Source organism: Gekko japonicus, unplaced genomic scaffold (genome assembly GCF_001447785.1).
Source record: "Gekko japonicus isolate JY-2015 unplaced genomic scaffold, Gekko_japonicus_V1.1 scaffold535, whole genome shotgun sequence".
Classification (NCBI taxonomy): Eukaryota; Metazoa; Chordata; class Lepidosauria; order Squamata; family Gekkonidae; genus Gekko; species Gekko japonicus.
In genome coordinates, this window is record NW_015163621.1 from 810,784 (window position 1) to 830,084 (window position 19,301).

Genomic DNA, 19,301 nt, shown 5'->3' on the forward strand with positions numbered 1-19,301 from the left:
CTGCAAGCCGCACGGGCCTCGCTTCGGAGCCGGGAGGGGGAGAAGAGAGAGAGACTGGTGAGGTCCGGCGGCTGCAAGCCGCGCGGGCCTCACTTTGGAGTCGGGGGAGGGAGAGAGAGAGAGAGACTGGCAAGGCTCGGCAGCTGCAAGCCGTGTGGGCCTCACTTCGGAGCCGGAGGGGAGAGAGAGACTTAGCTTTAGCTTTAGATTTAGCTTTTGAGGCCCCCACATTGGCTGAATAAGACTTTACTTTAGCATATGTGTGTTATCCTCAACCTGCTTTCTGACAAGCACAATCACATTTGTTTTTGTTTTTCCGGGTGTCTTTTGTGGTCACACCCTTCTGGGTACTGAATGTGTCATACAGCACTTTCCAGATCCAGTAATCTGCTGTGGACTCAAGCCAAAATCAATTGTACAATGCATTATGGCAGATTCCCCACCCCCACAATGTTTGATACAGAAGACAAAATACTTTATTAAAGGCAACAAGGGGTTGGGTTGGGGGCAAGCAGCATCTCTTGTTAAAGAGCTTATAAATTTTTTAATAAGAGAAATTTGTCAGTCGACCAAATGAAAACCATAAATCTTTTAGTGGCTGGCTAATCTGCCCCATCTTCGGGACTGCTGTTCAACCAATACAAGGAAGTGGGATGCATGGATACAGCAGTCTGGCGGCTTTGTTTCTGCAGGGGGAGGGGGGAGAGACATGCACATCAAAGACATTTTCATCCCTACGACTTCAACCAATTGATCTGGCTTCTCTTTTGAAGGAATAATTGACCCCAGCTTAGATGTAATTGCAAAAGATAACAGGGGGGGAAAGCTGAGTCAAAATCAGAAGAGAAAGTGAAACAAAAAGAATTTGGGGAGGGAGAGAATGAGAGGTGCGTGTCCCGAACTTTCATGTTTTGCATTGGCAGAGATCTAAGAGGAACTAGTTCACACATGCAGATTGATCAAAGGGGGGCTTGCATCTGTGAAAGAGGCATCTCAGACGCCACAGTCAAAGGGCATGTTTCTACATGTACGTGATTCCTTGAGTTTTCTACAGTATTTCTTTTCAATCCACCCTTCTGAATATGTAAACTGAGCTGAACTCGCTCCGCTGTACAACAAATGCGGTATGGTGGATAGAGATTGTTGGTCTTAGACTGAGGAGATCAAAGTTCAAACCTCCTTCAGCCTGAAGCTTCAGAGGTCATTTCAGGGGGGATCGCGGGGGATCGCAGGTCCCCCGGGTGAGGTACTGGGGGCGGGGCACATGACGAAGCCCCTCCCCCCGCTTCCGGCCGCCCCGCTTCCGGCCCTCATTCAGCCAGGAGGAGGCAGGAGAAGAGGGAGGGTAAGTTGCTTCCTCCCTGCCAGGGAGTTCCTTGGCGGGTCTTCCTTGCACTCCCGCCGGCCTTGCAGGTCCACTGCCGGGCCCCTCATGGGCCGGGACTGCGGCCGGGACTGTTGGGGGCGGGGTGTGTAGCCTTATGACACACTTCCGGTGATGTCAGGGGGTGTGGCATATGCTAATGAGTTATGCTAATGAGTTCCCCTAGCTCTTTTTCTACGAAATGACCCCTGCTGAAGCTTACTGGGTGACTTCAGGCAAGTCACTCACTCTGTACAACTTGTTTCACGGATTTGTTGTGAGGATAAAATGGAGGAGAGGAGAGCCATAGGTGCCATGCTGAGCTCCTTGCGTGAATAGTAGGTTAAAAATATAGGTTTGGGTCCACGCTTGACTTTACATAATCAGAAGGTTCTTCCATTCACTGAAGTGGGGGTGGAATGATACAACTCCTGCTAATGCCACCTTCCCAGTTGGGCTCCCATTGGGACGCAGAGGAAAGGGATAGGCGGGAATGCCATGTTCCATGAACAGAGTAATTTGTTGCTGCTGTTGTTTTAAACTGTTCAGTCCCTTTTTGTTGTTCAGTTGCACAGTTGAGTCCGACTCTTCAAAACCCCGTGGACCACATCATGCCAGGCCTTCCTGTCTTCCGCCGTCCTCCAGAGTTTGCATAATTTCATGTTTGCTGCATTGATAACACTGTCTAACCATCTCATCCTTTGCCGTCCCCGTCTTCTTTGTCCTTCAAACTTTCCCAGCATCAGAGTCTTCTCCCGTGAGTGCTCCCTTCTCATTGGGTGGCCAACGTATTTGAGCTTCAGCTTCAGTATCCGGCCTTCCAGGGAACAGTCAGGGTTGATTTCTTTTAGGATTGGTTCAGTCCCTTGCAACCCCAATTAAAAGAATCAAGCAGTATGTGATGTTAAGAGAAGAAGAAGAGAAGGGAAGAGATTGGATTTATACCCCGCCCTTCACTACCCAAAGGTGTCTCAGAGCGGCTTACAAACTCCTTTCCCTTCCCCTCCCCACAACAGACACCCTGTGAGGTAGGTGGGGCTGAGAGAGCTCTGACAGAAACTGTTCTTTTTCAAAAACAGCTCTTATCAGAACTACGACTTGCCAAAGGTCATCCAGCCAGGTGCAAGTGGAGGAGTGGGGAATCAAACCCGGTTCTCCCAGATTAGAGTTCGCACACTTAACCACTACACCAAACTGGCTGCTGCTGGTATGAGTAGACAATACTGACTTAGATAGTGGGTAGGCAGGTAAAAGTTTATTGTGTGTGGCCAAGGGCCATAACAATATAACAAAAACAACTGCCCAAGCAGTAATAAATACAACAATAAAAATGCAACAAGATTAAGAACAATTTTAAATTTGTCGGAGCCTGGACAGAATATGAATTGCAGCATGTTGAACATCAAGACAAAAGTTTAGCATGAATCTTCTTGGCAGCCAGTGCATACAGTGACATCATATAGGGGACATAATGATTCTCTCATCAGATAAAAGATAGATGATTTTATCTGCCACTGAGTGCAGGTCTAGCTTAGCTAAAATGGCTGCAAGAAACTTGGCCCTAGGAACCGAGTTAAGGTCACAAGACAGGACATAATGAGGAAGATCCTCCAATTCCAGGGCTCCACAGATACATACTCACTGGGCAACTAGTGTATGCTGATAATGACCAGCTAGCATGGTAATGCCTTTACTCAGGAACAATCTCAAGCCGTGATCTATCAAGAAGCCACCTTTTGAGTGATAGAAGAATGGCCTCAGTTGATCTTGCAACTGAGGACTTTGTTATTGCCAAGTGAGCCTTCCAGGAAAGATTTCAAGAAAATGTTACCCCAAGGTAATTTGAAACTGCAACACTGATCTATTGGAGTGTTGTCTCTATGCCACCAGAACTTGTGGGACTTCTTTTCAGAAACCATCACCTTGGTCTTAGAGTAATTAATACGTAAAGATTCTTCTTTTCAGAAGTTACTAAGCCTGTGCAGCATTCTTATAAGGCCAACAGTAGAACCTCTGCATACAAAAGCATAGATACTTTCGGTTGGCCAAGTGAAGGTGGCATAAACTCTGGGCCTGTCAATCTCCCCACTATATCATTGAGGTATAGATTGAAGAGCAGGGGAGCTAGAACCCACCCCTGTTTTACCTCTTTGAGAATCGGAATTTCCTCAGTTAACGATCCAGAGGTGCTCACTCTTATTTTGGCTGTTAAGTTAGTATGGCTGGGTTTTTTTATTTTGGCTGCTAGGTTAGTAAGCATACCAAAAACAGTATCTGTTTATCGATGCATGTAATGGCCAGCTTCGACCAAATCTGGTTCCTGTCCACTGAATAAAAAGCAGCTTTTAGGTTCGTGAATGCCACAAACAAATCTTTGGTAGGTTCCTTAATGCATTTTAGGGAGACATAGTATACGATCAAGCAATGATCAACTTTACTTTGTCCTTTTCTGAAACCTACTTCCTCTGGGCTGATAATTTGATTGGAGGTTTCCTAAGCCTCCAGCTCACCCAAGAGAGATTTACTATACATTTTGGGGACTATATCCAGCAGGCTAATTGGACAATAATTGCCGGGTGCCTGTTTATCCCCATTTTTGAATACTGGAATTACGATGCTGCATTTCCACCCTAAGGGGGAAACCCTGGTTATGTTTATCTGGGCACACAGCTTGGCCAGAATTGGACCCCATCAATCAAGGAAGTGTTTAAATTGTTCTGGCAGAATCATGTCATCCCCTGGGTCCTTGCCAAAGGAAAGGGAGGAGATCAGACCTTTAATCTCATGAAATAATACAGGTCCATCAGTGGCTATTAACCACAAGGTATAGGTAGGAACTCTCCATCTGGGGCAAGTGATGCTCTGTATTCTTGGTGCTTGGGGGGGAGGCAACAGTGGGAGGGCTTCTAGTGTCCTGGCCCCACTGTTGGACCTCCTGATGGCTCCTGGTATTTTTGGCCACTTTGTGACAGAGTGTTGGACTGGATAGGCCATTGGCCTGATCCAACATTGGCTTCTCTTATGTTCTTATGAGACCACTGGGGCAAGATAGACAAATCAATGGGAGGAACTTGCACTGGAAGGAATAGAAGGGGTCTCAAAGATCTGACTGGAATATGCATGCCATTTTTGGGCCTCTAATAGGGTAGAAGTTTTGCCAGATCCATAGAGACCTTCTCCCAGAACTGGGATTCCTTTCTCAGTACTTTTCAGTTTGGTTCTATTGAACCCAAAAAAATTTCAGGATTCCCCCCAAAAAATGGATCTCAATACCAGTAAAGTATTCCAATCCATGATTTTTCAGAAATCCTGAATTTTGGGGAGAGGTCCAACAGACCTGAACTGAAAAATACAGAGGTGGGGGGGGAAGCAGCAGCAAAGCCAGAAAAAAAGGCTGACACGTGGCTCTTAAACCGAACTGCCCAACCGAGCCTGTAAAGCGGCTGATCTTGTGGGGAGAACTCGCATTGTATTGCCTGCGTATGTGAACCTGGCCACAGGAAACAGGCAAATAGTTGTCCTTGCACATCCAGAAACTTTGTAGCTTTAAAAGCAAAGGTTGAAAAGTCTGCAGATCTCATTTGGAACAGCTTTTTGAAAATTGATTTTGCTGGTGGAGGGAATGCATTCCTCCCAAAGACTAAAACAGGGGTCCCCAACATTTTTGAGCCTGCAGGCACCTTTGGAATTCTGACATAGGGTGGTGGGCACAATCACAGAATGGTTGCCAGTTTATGAAAGGTTTTATATATAAACCCAATGGTACTTTTTCAACATATCAGGAAGAAGCTCTGTTTAACAGGATACCTTTTAATCTGCACAGCCGATCAAAAACCCTGTTGTGCACAAGCCTGACTTAGTCCTGCCCACTTCCTAAAAGCACTTGGCGGGTGCCACAAAGGTGACAGCAGTAGGATCGTCACCCCCCCCCCAGTCTGGTGGGGGTTCCCCAGCTTTTGTGGGCTCCTTTCTGCTGGTGGCCAGAAACCCCGCCCACAAACCCCCCTGAATGCAACGTGATGACATCACCTGGAAGTGATGTCATCACATTGCTGATTTTGCATGGTGACTCTCTAGTTTTGGGGCAAAACTGTATGGGCTCAAATCATAGAGTTTTGCCCAAAAACTAGAGCATCGCCGTGCATCATCAGTGACGTGACAATGCCACTTCCAGGTGATATTATCACATCACACACGCTTCACAGGCATGGTAGAAGACTCCCAGAGAAGGCCTGTCAATCCCCCACCGGCTGCCAGGTGGGACCTTGCAACCCTGGTCAGCAAGCATCTATAGGCACCACGTTGGGGACCACTGGACTAGAATATCCTGAAGATTAACATGACAATATGTCAGGATTCAGACAGAATGATGCTGTTTAATGAAAGACCGGTTAGATGTCTAATACCATAATGACAAACTCTGAAGGAAGACAGCTTTCATACGCTCACCACTGGCTGCTAGGAAGAATTCAGATTTTGGCTGCTTTTGTTCTTCATCCTTCACATTGTTTAGTTTCCTTCTCCTCTTGCCTTTTAGTCTCCAGCGGATCAGTGTAAGAAGATCCATGCGGGGGATGAAGTGATCCAGGTCAACCATCAAACAGTGGTGAGCACTTTTACAGGTTATATGACGAGCTACCATATTTTGTTCCTGTTGGTGCAGGATTGTTCCCCCCGATCCGGGATGGTCATGTAATTCCAGATGATCATTTAACTTCCTGTACAATGTTTGCTGTTAATTTGTATAAATGGACGATAGTCTGGTTGCAACAAAGATTGGGAATATACAGATTTTTCTTTATGGCCCGTGAAGACTAGCTGTTCCATCTTGATTCAGGACACAGGATTGGTGCAGACAAAAAGTGAAATGAAACCCTGAAGACTCTCAGGATCTGATTCCCATCAGGACATGCAAGGATCCTAGTTTGTTGTAATACTTTGGTGATACCAACCAGCAGGGGTCATTTCCTGCGGAAGTGCACAGGAGCGGAGCTCCGGCAGTAAGGAGCCCGGGGGGCGGGCACATGCAACCTGCCCCGCCCCTGCTCCCAGCAGCCCTCAGTTGGGCCACAAGGAGCAAGAAGCAACCAGGTAAGTTGCAGACCCCCCCCCCCGGCCCTCCTTCAGGTACAAGCTCTCCCTCCTCTGTGAGGGCAGATCTGCGTGTTCCTCCCCCCCACAATCCTCTAGTGTTCCTCTAGCAATCCAAAACAGTCCAGTGGCACCTTTAAGACCAAATTTTATTCAGGTACAAGCTCTCCCCCCTCCTCTGTGAGGGCAGATCTGCATGTGCCCCCCACCCCAATAGCTAGCAATCAAAAACAGTCCAGTGGAGCCTGAGCGGTGGGTGTTGCCTTCTGACACACTTCCAGTGATGTCAGGGTGTGTGGCATATGCAAATAAGTTATGCTAATAAATTATGTTAATGAGCTCCTGCACCTCTTTTTCTACAAAATGACCCCTGCCAACCAGTTTGCAAGGGCCTTTCTTGAAAGAATGCCTATAAGTCAAGTTATGGGATAGGTTTGCTGGTTCTCATACAACCCTGCCTAACGGTCTTCTGTAGAAGCCTTGGTCTGTGGCCCCTCCCTTCAAAGTTAAGTTGGGTGACAGCCAGAGATAGGATCTTCTTTTGTGGTGACACCTTCAGTCTGGAATTTCCTCTCCTGATGCTGAACCTTTGACAGTTTTAGGCAGTGGCTAGACACAGTATTTTCCTGGTTTGGTTGATGTTGACTTTAGGAGAAGGGAGCTTTCTGCCGTGATCCTCATTGCTGCTATAATTCCTATTCTGCTTCGGTTGTTGATGTTTAGCTTTTACTTTAGCCCCTGCCTTTAATTTCAGGTTTTGATTTCCTGTGTTGGTTTCTGTTGAAGTGACTAAAGGTGTTAGTGAGCTGCCTTCAGCATTTTGAATGGAGAGTTATTTAAACACTTAAAAAAAAAATTTTAAGTAGACGAGGTATTTTGCGTTTGACTGTGGAACATTCTTTGGAAGCTCAGCTTGTGTCTGGCTGTTATAAAAAGTTCTGTTAAGCAGGCATGAGTTGCCTTGTAGGATGAAACCAAGGTCCACTGGGATGTGTTACCAATAGAGACTACCCAGGTGTCTCTAGAAATCCACAAGCAAAGAATGTAGGTGGTTGTCTTCTGCTATTATTCTCCTGCTCCTTTACATCTAGTAAAAACAAGTAAGCAGCCCTCTGTACACAAAAACACCATTTGGCTGTCAGCAGGGCCATCCTAAGTGGAGTTAAACATCTCCAAGCCCACTGACTTCAATAGACCTAGAAGGGTGTAACTCTGCTTAGAATGACGGCCCCTCCCTTCAAAGTTAAGTTGGGTGACAGCCAGAGATAGGATCTTCTTTTGTGGTGACACCTTCAGTCTGGAATTTCCTCTCCTGATGCTGAACCTTTGACAGTTTTAGGCAGTGGCTAGACACAGTATTTTCCTGGTTTGGTTGATGTTGACTTTTGGAGAAGGGAGCTTTCTGCCGTGATCCTCATTGCTGCTATAATTCCTATTCTGCTTCGGTTGTTGATGTTTAGCTTTTACTTTAGCCCCTGCCTTTAATTTCAGGTTTTAATTTCCTGCGTTGGTTTCTGTTGAGGTGACTAAAGGTGTTAGTGAGCTGCCTTCAGCATTTTGATTGGAGAGTTATTTAAACATTTTAAATTTTAAAAAAGTGGACGATGTATTTTGTGTTTGACTGTGGAACATTCTTTGGGAGCTCAGCTTGTGTCTGGCTGTTATAAAAAGTTCTGTTAAGCAGGCATGAGTTGCCTTGTAGGATGAAACCAAGGTCCACTGGGATGTGTTACCAATAGAGACTACCCAGGTGTCTCTAGAAATGCACAAGCAAAGAATGTAGGTGGTTGTCTTCTGATATTATTCTCCTGCTCCTTTACATCTAGTAAAAACAAGTAAGCAGCCCTCTATACACAAAAACACCATTTGGCTGTCAGTGGAGTTAAATATCTCTAAGCCCACTGACTTCAATGGACCTAGAAGGGTGTAACTCTGTTTAGAATGACATTATAGGTCTATTGAAAGGTAGTAGCCATGTCTTGTGCAAGATTTTTTTAAATTCCCTTTAAAAATCCATCTAAGCAAGTGGCCATCACCACAATTTGTTGTGAACCACAGAAGTTAATTATGTGCTGTGTAAAATTGTGCTTTCTTTTGTTTGACCAGATCTCACGTACCTTAATATTTTTTGTTATATTTTGCCTCTTCCTTTTCTGCTGTCCTGTATTTCCAGAAAATCTAAGGGCAGATAACTTACAATTATAACACGAGTGAGTACTTTTTTTTGGTTATCTCTTTGTGACTTTCTACTCTTTACCTGAAACTCAGTACCTCTAAAACTGAACTTGTGGTCTGCCCCACTGCTTCACCTTCTTTCCCCTACTTTTTTCATGCCCCATTGTTCCATCCTCTCTTCCTTTTCCTGCTTAGGTTCATAACTTGAAAGTTATTTTGTATTCTTCCATTTTCTATTTTTTAATTCTTCCATACTTTAATCTTGTTATGTCTCACATATTTTTTTCTGTTTCCTCTCTTAAAACTTTATTTACTTTGTCCTGACTGTTCTGATGCCCTCCTTTCTGAAGTTTCATCTTTCCCATCTTCACTTCTCAGTTCTGCAGTTAGGGATGCCAACTTGAGGTTGGGAAATTTTTTGGAGATTTGGAGGTGGAGCCTGGGGACAGCAGAGTTTGGGGAAGGCAGAGACGTCAGCAGGGTGTGATGCCACAGAGTCTACCCTCCAAAGCAGCCATTTATTTTAGGGGAACTGATCTCTGTCACCTGGGGGTCAGTTGTAATTCTGGGAGCTCTCTAGGCTCCACCTAAAGGATGGTAATCCAATCTGGAGCCCATTTTATTTTCCCTTCTCATCTATCTCAAGATCCTTCTTTCTGCTCCTCATTGACTCCCCTCCCCACACCATTGTAAGTTTAGACTTCTAGTCTCTAAGTGTCGAAACCCTTTAGCTCTTCCTTAGCTATTACCTTTCTTTCTCCTTCCCCATACTTTGTTTCCTCATCCAACCCCGCTTTGGTTCTGGGAGAGCCAAGCTGAACCTCTAAACTGTTTGTCAATTGTTGTTATATTTAGACTGATTTCTATGAAGCCGTTTTATGTGTTATTTATTAGATTGTAACATTCCCTAAGCCCTGGGAGGCCCAAGGGCTAGAAAGCCAAATAATAAGACAATAAAAGTTGAAAGCACGTAGGTCTAGAAAAGGATTATTAAAAGACATTCAGATCACACTGGAATGATGTGTGCTGAGTTGCAAACTACATTATTGCTGTTAGCATCGCCACTCTCCAGGTGATCTTCAGACAACAGAGATCAGTTGCCTTGGAGAAAATGCCTACACTGGAGGGTAGACTTTACGGAATTATACCCACTGGGGTCCTTCCCCAGGCTCTGGCCCCGAGATCTCCGGGAATTTTCTTGACTCGTATTTATTTTTGGCCAAGCAGCTTTTTCCAATTCGCTTCCCAGCAGTTCTGCCCATTTTCATTAAGGTATCATTCAATACATAAATTTCTAATTAGTTGCATAAATGCTAAATTCAGTAGGTAGGAACAGTCTGCAGAAATATCAAAGCCTTCTGTTCAGCAGAGTCCAAGAGCAGCTTTGCTAATTAAATCACCATCAACTGTAGGGGAAATGCACTAATCGTAAATTGAGATACTTAGGACAGTTTCAAAGAGATGGCATTCTCTTTCCTAACTGGCTACTTTTACCCCTCATTAACAGATCTCTTTCATCTTGTTTGGCAGTGAAATTGCAGCTGTTTCCTTGCTCTGCTTTTCTGATGAATTCAGGCCATTTTCATTGTCTTAAGATAGGATGCATTTTTATTACAAATACTTTCTTACTAGTCTTACAGTGCAAGCCTGTGTATGATTACTTGGGAGCAAGTCTCACTGTATTTCATGGGGTTTACTCTCAGCTAAGTGATCTGGATGGCCCAACCTTGTCCGATCTTGGTAGCTACAGAGGGTCATCCCTGATTAGTGTTTGGACAGGAGACCACCAAGGAATTCCAGGGTTGCTATTCAGAGGCAGGCAATGGCAAGCCACTTTTGTTTGTCTCTTGCCGTAAGTCAGCTGCAACTTTACGGTGCATAAGATTGCAACCATAATGGTACATCTATGATCACATGAAAAGCAATGTGTTTTTAACGTAATAACCTAATTATACTAAGGTTTGTTTAAAATGAAAAACCAAGATTTTGAGAATGAGTATATATTTACATGAATATAGGGTCAAACTAGATGTAACATAGAATATGAAACTCCCAGTGCCATTTTAAGTTGAATTATAGCAGCAGGGGCTTTGATTCAGAGTGGTGACACACAGGGAAGGAATTTAACCCTTCCAGCTCTGCATGTTATCGCTAATTGAAACTGACTTATTTCTTGCCCCCACTCCAGCACACATTTTGAGCTCCTTTAAAAGGGCAGGCAAAATATGCATACCAGTATTTTCCCCTAAAGGTTAAAAAAGGGCACATAGGGTTCAGTAAAAAACCCCTACCTGTGGAAATGATCCCCGAAAGTCCCACCTCTCCTCCAGGGCTCTGAACCAATCGTGATTTTGGCCACAAGGGAGCCAGTTTGGTGTAGTAGTTAAGTGCACGGACTCTAATCTGGGAGAACTGGGTTTGATTCCCCACTCCTCCACTTGCAGCTGCTGGATGACCTTGGGCAAGCCATAGTTCTGTTAGAGCTGTTCTCTAAAAGAGCAGTTTCTGTCAAAGCCCTCTCAGCCCTACCTACCTCACAGGCTATCTGTTGTGTGGAGGAGAAGGGAAAGGAGTTTGTAAGCCACTCTGAGACTCCGAGTGAAGGGCGGGGTATAAATCCAATATCTTCTTCTTCTCTTCAATTCCAAGTGATTGTCAGCCACTTAGAGCCTGTGGAACTCCACTGGATGGGAAGGGTGAACAAGCCTCCATTTAAAATGGGGGAGGAAAACCTTCCCTCAGACAGGGATTTGCGGTTCTGGATAAGAGTTATCAGTTTAGCCAGGATTTTTATTTGGCTTTTGAGTATGATCTTGGTAGGCTTAGAGAAGAAAGCTTATTTTTAGGTGATAAATAAGCACACTAGTAAAATCCAAAAGTACCAAGTCCACAGGAAAAGTTTCTTGGGTTAAATTTTTTATTTAAAAAAAAGTGGGATACGAAAGGGGAGAAGGGCAAAGCAAAGTGTAAATTCATCAAAAGTTACCAAATATTATGAATAGTTGCATACAACAAGTAGAATCAAGCGTATTAATAAAAATACATTGTTCAAATGTAGAAGCAGCAATTAAAACATCGTATTTGAAAATATTTTGTTTCTTATTTAAAAGAGAGAACTTATTCCTAAATACTGTACTGGAAAAGTTTCTGAGTACCAGAGAATGTGAGGTGAAAAGGGAAACCTGCATTTGGGTAGCCAGGTCCAGTAAATCTCTTCACCTGAGGTAAATTTTCTGATGAAGGGAAGCAAGAAACTCTCCTCAGCGTTCATTTATTGCAGTGTAGCCAAGTTACAAAGCATTGGGGGGGGTAACTGCTGGGTCACACTTGAGAGTCATTTTCTCCATTTAAGCTGTACTTTCCACACATAACACTTACTCTGTCAAATACCTACTTTTTCTTTTAAACAAAACACATTATTTTGCCTTTATCTTGTCTGATCGGTTGAAGGTTTAGTGAGATGGGGACTAAATGTACCTCGTAAGTACATCCAGTATTATTATTAAAGTGTCTGAAGAAGGGACCTGTGGGGGACACGCAGTTTACAGGTTACAAAAGCTTCATCATAAAATCATGTCACTGTTCTCATGAATGTGGGAAGTTGGTGATTCAAAGACAAAGAAAGGCTAGTGTGAAGGAGTGGGCATTTAAAAAAGGTTCCAGAAGATTTAAATCAGCATATTCCTAAATACTCTAAATTATTTAGCTTTGTGTATAGTTGTGCAACAGCTTCGTTATTAGGTATGGGCATGAACTGGCTGATGAACTAAAGTTTGTCACAAATTTTGGCCAGTTTGTGGTTCGCGAAGTAATGTTCATTAACTGAAGAACCACCACGAACTTTCATTAATTTTGATGCAGTTCATGGTGGTTCATGGCAGTTCATGATAAACCCCCTGCTTTCTGCTCTTCAAGAAAAATAGCTCAGCTGTTTGGTTTAATGGCCCCCAGCCATTTCAACTAAACAGCTGATTGGCGGGGAGCTCTGAGCCATTTAAACCCCTACTTTCAGCTCCCTACAAAAGAGCAGTGGGGAGAAGAAAGCAGGGGTTTAAACTTTAAGTGGCTCACAAACCGATACAAACTGGGTCAGTTCACAAATCAACCTCCTGGTTCATATCCTTTCATAGTTTGGTTCATAGTTCAACCATGAACCACAGACCCATGCCCATCCCCATTAGTTATTACTTTATTCAGTGTTATAAGTCTCCTTGAACCATTAGAAAAGGCAGGATATAAATGTTTTAATAAATAAATAGATTTTATTTAGCCTCCACCCAGCTCATAATGCTCTAGCATTTATTAGGGGTGTACATTCAGACCTTCCAGTGATGAAAATATACTAGAAAAATACTGTATTTGGGGGGGGTATATTTCGACATCCCAAAAGTATCCAGGATACTGGGGGGAAATCCCCTTAAAAATCCAGATATTTTTGGGAACCGGAAAGATCGGGGAAAACAGCTGTGAGGTAGGAGAGATTGTTTCCTGCCTCTCTGCTGTTTCCCCCCTTCTTCTGCAGTCCCTTTAACCCATGTTAGTTTAAAGAGACTGCAGAAAAAATCAGGGAAAACAGCTGAGAGGCTGGGAGACTGCTTGCTGCCTCCCAGGTATTTTCCCTTCTTTTGCAGTCCCTTTAAAGCAGCCTGGTTTAAAGAAACAGCAGAAAAGTTGGGGGAAACAGCTGACAGGGTGGGAAACTGCTCCCCACCTCTGAGCTGTTCCCCCTTCTTCTGGTTTGAACTAGCCTGGTTTAAAGGGACTGGAGAAAAAATGGGGAAAACAGCTGAGCGGGGGAGCAATGTGCTTCTGCTGCTCTGCTTTTTTATCTCGAGTCTATTGGACCCGAAAAAAATTAAAAATTTCTGGAAAATCCCAGATCCAAATACTTTGCCGTATTGGGATCTAGGATTTTTTAGAAATCCCCCCTCCCCCAAATTGGTTTAATAGAACCAAACCAAAAGAAACCAAAAAAAAAAAATGCACACCCCTAGTGTTTATTACAAGCAGTGAAATCTCACATTATGAGCCTGTTATTTTAAAACTGTGAAAGAGTGGCAGTTATGAACTGGGATATGAGAAATAATGGATGAAATTTGAAGTTTTGGGGCACAGAAGTAACTTTAAACATCCTGTGCTGAGGAAATGTCATATGGGGATCTTTTTCATACCTTCTTGAAACTACAGACTTTATGCATCTTTGCTTGGGAGACACTCCCATTGAATGCAGAGGGCCAGATTGCAAGAGGTACGTTTGGCCAGTATTACATTCTGTGGTCAAACAAAAACAAATGATTAGTTTAAAATTTACTTCTTGCACAGAAGCATTTCTGAATGTACTTGCATGACATTCATGGGGGAAAGCTGGTGTTTATTACCTTCTTAGGCCAGATTGTGGGTTCACTGCCAAGCAAATGAAATTACATGCTTGACTAGTCTGAAGAGAGAAAATGAACAGACATCCTTACCAGTCATCCCCCCACTCCCCACCCAACTAGCAGTTCTATTTCCTTCATACCTCTTCCATGGCATGGTGGCATTAAACAATAGGACCTTGTAATGTTTATTGTTTGTTGTTCAGTCGCACAGTCGAGTCCGACTCTTCGTGACCGCATGGACCAGATCATGCCAGGCCTTCCTGTCTTCCACCGTCCTCTGAAGTTGGCCCAATTTCATGTTCGTTGCATCTATGACACTGTCTAACCATCTCATCCTTTGCCGTCCCCATCTTCTTTGACCTTCAATCTTTCCCAGCATCAGGGTCTTCTCCAGTGAGTGCTCCCTTCTCATTTGGTGGCCAAAGTATTTGAGCTTCAGTTTCATTATCTGGCCTTCCAGGGAACAGTCAGGGTTGATTTCTTTGAGGATTGACTGATTTGTTCTTCTTGCAGTCCAAGGGACTCTCAAGAGTCTCCTCCAGCACCATAGTTCAAAAGAATCTATTCTTCGGCGCTCGGCCTTCCTTATAGTCCAACTCTCACAGCCATACATGACTACTGGGAATACCATTGCTTTGACCATGCGGACTTTTGTTGGCAGGGTGATGTCTCTACTTTTTATCATGCTGTTTAGGTTCGCCATCACTTTCCTCCCAAGGAAATCTTTTAATTTCATGGCTGCTGTCACAGTCTGCGGTGATCTGGGATCCCAGGAACGTGAAGTCTGTCACTACTTCCACGACTTCCCCTTCTATTTGCCAAGGAGTGATGGGGCCGGATGCCATGATCTTAGTTTTTTGATGTTGAGCTTCAAGCCCACTTTTGTGCTCTCCTCTTTTACCCTGAGCAAGAGGCTCTTTAGGTCCTCTTCACTTTCTGCCATTAGAGTGGTATCATCTGCATATCTGAGGTTGTTGATCTTTCCCCCAGCAATCCTTTAGGTGCCTTAAAGACTATTTCATTGTGTCGTAAGTGTTTGGAAACCAGAGCCCACATTATCAAATGCATGAAAGGTTATTCCTCTGTTGGAAGGGGGAAAAGCATGTTGTATGGGTAGTGGTGGAAGGTGCTGTCAAGTTGCAGCTGATATATGGAGGCAGTTTGCCATTGCCTGCCTTTGCATAGCAAACCTGAACTCTCTTGGTGGTCTCCCATCCAAGTACTAACCAGGGCTGACCCTGCTTAGCTTCCAAGCTCCAATGAGATTAGGCTAGCCCAGATCATCCAGGCCTAGGCAGATGTATGGGTACAGACTGAAAAAGGGACAGGGGAGCATTTTTACAAAGTGAAGCTGGAAGGGAAGCCTAGAAATCTGAACGAGAGAGGTGTGTTACACTAAGATGCAGAGCAGAAATGCAATCAAGCTGTAGCCAGAAGAGTGAGCTGGTGGAGCAAGACAATCAGTGAACCTCTAAAGAGGGACCATCACTTATTGTGGTGAACTAACCACTGTCGAGCCCAAGCCTGTTAAGTGTTAAATTTGCCTGTGAACTCGAACACAGTAATGTCATGCTGGTGTCTCCCTTTGGTATTTATTTTTGCCAGAGAATGGCGACTGTTCAGTTTGTTACAGAATTCTCAGGGAGGTTGAGATGATCCCCCAGTTTGGTGGCTGCTTAGAAGAACCCTCTATAGCCAGTATAATAATCTGTAGCATTTACAGGGTGCTCTTTGAGGGGTTCAGAGCGCTTCTATGACAACACTTCTGTAAGAGGGCCACTGTTTTTACCCCCAGGGGACTGTGACTTGCCTGAGCCCACCACTTGAGAAGATGGCAGGTGCAAGAGCCAAACCTGGTAGTTAACATCTTGCAGTGCAGCCCTATGCAGAGTTACTCCAGTCTAAGATATCTGAAAGTGAGGAGTCTGGCCCGCAGTAAATCTGTACAGGATCACAATGTTAGTCTCTTACATGCTAACTCTATAAACTCTAGGCATGCTAGCTCTAGACACCATAATACCTTGTGCCCCACCATAGTAACTTGTGCCAGCTTCCAAGGGAAAAGAAATGTGAAAATAACAATCAGCAGGAAAAGGCACTGTCAGATAGAGATAAACATACACTTCCAGTGCATTGCTTGATTGTTCTGGAATGGCACTGCCTTAATTCCAGTTTAACTAGGAACATTTTGAAAACTAGGGCTGTCATGGAAGCATGCATGATTGGCCTACCATATTTTCCTTCGCTTTGTTCATATCAATCCCTCATCTACAACCAATTATTGCCCGGGAGTTCTTCTGATGTCCTCTACTTGCTTTTCGGCTCCAGCCCCTCTTCATGTGGCCTCCCAACATATAATACATAACAACACCAAAATATTGACATAGAAAATTGATACATAGATTATAAAAATAGCTGTATAATCCATTGGGTCAATAGAGGATTACAGTAGACTCTAGCAGCTGCGCAAAATTTGGTGACTCTGTATCTGTAATCGAAAGGTCATGATCCAAGAGAAGAAAGGAAGTACGCAGTTCCTCAGATCTATCAGGGCTTTTGTTGTGTCTGTGGTTTTTTTTAGGATAGGAGTAATAAAAGCATATCTATGATCACCGTAGAAAGGGCTATGCAATAAAACATGCCCAACAGTTTCAATTTCACCAATTGTAGAATAGCATATACCTTCCTGGTGTGGCACACCATGATATCTCCCTTCCAAAAGTGCAGAGGGAAGAACATTAAATCAGGCCAAAGCAAAACCTTTTGTATATTTGGAAATTAGTGAATTAGCCAGGTAGTTAGACAGCACAAACTTCTCATATTTGAAAAAAATGATACTTTGTGGCAAGTCTTAAATGCTTGCATGCGGGGGATTTCGTTTACTGCTAAAGGGAGAGAGACTCCATCCCTTTTCAGCATGCAGCAATTCAGATTAAAGATGAGTTTCAGTTTCTCATCTCTTGTTTCCACCCCCAATCCCTCATTTCAATTTTGCTTCTTCCTTGTGCTAACTGAACTCATGATACTTTATTTTTGCACCAAATTCTGCTCACTCATGTATTAATTTATCCAATCAAATGTATGCATTATTCAACTTCATTTAAGCTTCAGTAAATCAGCATTATAGGGCTGCGGTGGCTCAAGTGGTTAAGACACTGAACTGCAGACTGGAAGGTCGGTAGTTCAGCAGTTTGAGACCCGAGTGCCGCAAGATGGAGTGCGCTCCCGTCTCTGGTCCCAGCTCCTGCCAACCTAGCAGTTCAAAAGCAAGAAATTGCAGGTAGATAAATAGGTACCGCTTTGGTGGGAAGGTAACAGCGTTCCATGCGCCTCAGTGTCTAGTAATGCCAGCCACATGACCACGGAAATGTCTTTGTACAGCACTGGCTCTTCGGCTGGAAACGGGGATGAGCACTGCATCCCTAGAGTCGGATTTGACTGGCTTTTGAGCAAGGGAAACCTTTACCTTTACCTAAATCAGCATTATATGTGTAAATGGCACATATGAAGAACATGTACCTTGCATTTAAATGCCATGCAACATGTCTACATAATACAGCCAGATCTATGAAACCAATATCAAACAGTGGAGAGCAGAAATCATTGACAAAAATATAAAGCAAAAATTAAAAAAAGAAATAAAATAGGCAAGAATTCCTCATCCTTATGTCAAATGTGGTACCGTTGAACACAGTTCAAAAAAGGAGAAGGCAAACCAGGGGATTTATAATCCCACAGGGAATTTCTCCACTTCCAGGGAAGAGGAAGCCTCAATTTTTGTACAAGGAATCTGAGTCAAGCAGAGTACAGTATGGCTATTTTCAGCTTGTGGGGCTTTAAATGGTTCCTGCTTTGAACTGATTTATAACATGTGAATGTCAGACCTACAGTGGCTGGAATGCTCATTCCCATGACAAACTCTCCTTTGCTGTGTGATTGGTTGTCAAGATTGTCAAATGAATAGCCCAAAACCGATTTATGGTTTGTGCATGAAAATGCTCTCTCTCATAATTGTGGTGGGCTCCTTTCCAAGTCTGGCTTCCTAGCCATTGGAGCTATCCAAGGTGCTGATCAAACGCCTTAGACTTGAGAATGACTTCTTTAAAAAAGAGAGTTAAGACAGTTTGAAAGAAGGATTGGTGCTCATCTTTATCCCACTTTTGTCTCTGCAAACAAGTAATGTATTTCAAAAGAAGTGTGTGTATGCTTGATTGGAAGCAAAGCTATACTCGAACAGAGATAAGCAGATCTTCTTGCCATTGTGTTCCTTCATTGTTGTGGCATTTCTCTTCTCTGTCATTCTGTCTTAACTAGTGGAATTCTGAAAGTCAGTTCTGAAGTTGAGATATCAACAGTTGGCCACAGCAAATTTTCACTCCCTTTACTTCATTTGTATCCTTTCTGTTCTGAGTTACCAGGATGCAATGAAAAAAAACAATGCCGAAAAAGCAGTCCTAATGTGGATGTGTTTGATTGCATCATGGTGAAGGGAGACAATGAAGGAATACAAAGGCAACTAAACTGTGTGTGATCGGCACCTCTCCCTTGCCATGGAACCTCCACAGTACCTCCACAGAACCTCCACAGTAGGTCTGATCGCTTTACTGCATGTTAGTTTGCCCCGGGGCAAACAGCCACACTTCTCCTCTGCAGTTAGCTGTACAAAGGCAACTAAACTGTGTCTGCTTTAAACTGTGTACTGCTTTAAACAGTGGGTGGAATATGATGTGAATATTGTCCTATACAAAACTTATCTCTCTACATAGAAAACTGGCATGTCAGAGAGAAGGCTAGGTTAGAACATTTGTCTCTGATATGCTAGGATTTTTTTTTTTGCAGGGGTTATTTTTAGGAGGAGCATTTGGTCTGAAATGTTATGATTCAAATAGAGGTTGTGCCACAGGAGAGCTCCACAATTGGCTTTCCCATATGTGTGTGGATGCATGAATCAGGGCCAAGGAGCTGTGCCAAGGAAACTTTAATTCTTTCCCCTACACCATGCAGTAGAAAGTAGAAATTGGGGCTCCCAAGGGACCATTACCCTCGTAGAGAAACAAGACAGGCAACAGTCAAAAAGAGTGATGAGTTAACCCCCTCCCGGTATCATGACTCTTGTCCAAATGTCCCCAACCCATAGCAGCTTTTTTAAAAGATAAAAATACCTGTAGAGAGCTCCATATTATGGATCTTTAGTGTCTTCTCTACTTGCATCCAAGTGAGAGGAAGGACAAGCCCTACAGTATGTCAGTGTTCACCATGCTGCTCAGAGATATATTTAAATACCTTTTGTTTGT

At 43.6% G+C, this 19,301-nt stretch overlaps 1 protein-coding gene across 1 annotated transcript in view; it reads left to right on the forward strand.

Moving 5' to 3' along the window:
* LOC107107195 (connector enhancer of kinase suppressor of ras 2-like) overlaps nucleotides 1–19,301 on the forward strand; it is a 579,263-nt gene that overhangs the window by 373,584 nt on the left and 186,378 nt on the right. Inside the window, exon 8 of the mRNA XM_015407453.1 lies at nucleotides 5,901–5,969. Coding sequence (XP_015262939.1) covers nucleotides 5,901–5,969 — 69 coding nt within the window. The remainder of the gene's footprint in view (nucleotides 1–5,900; nucleotides 5,970–19,301) is intronic.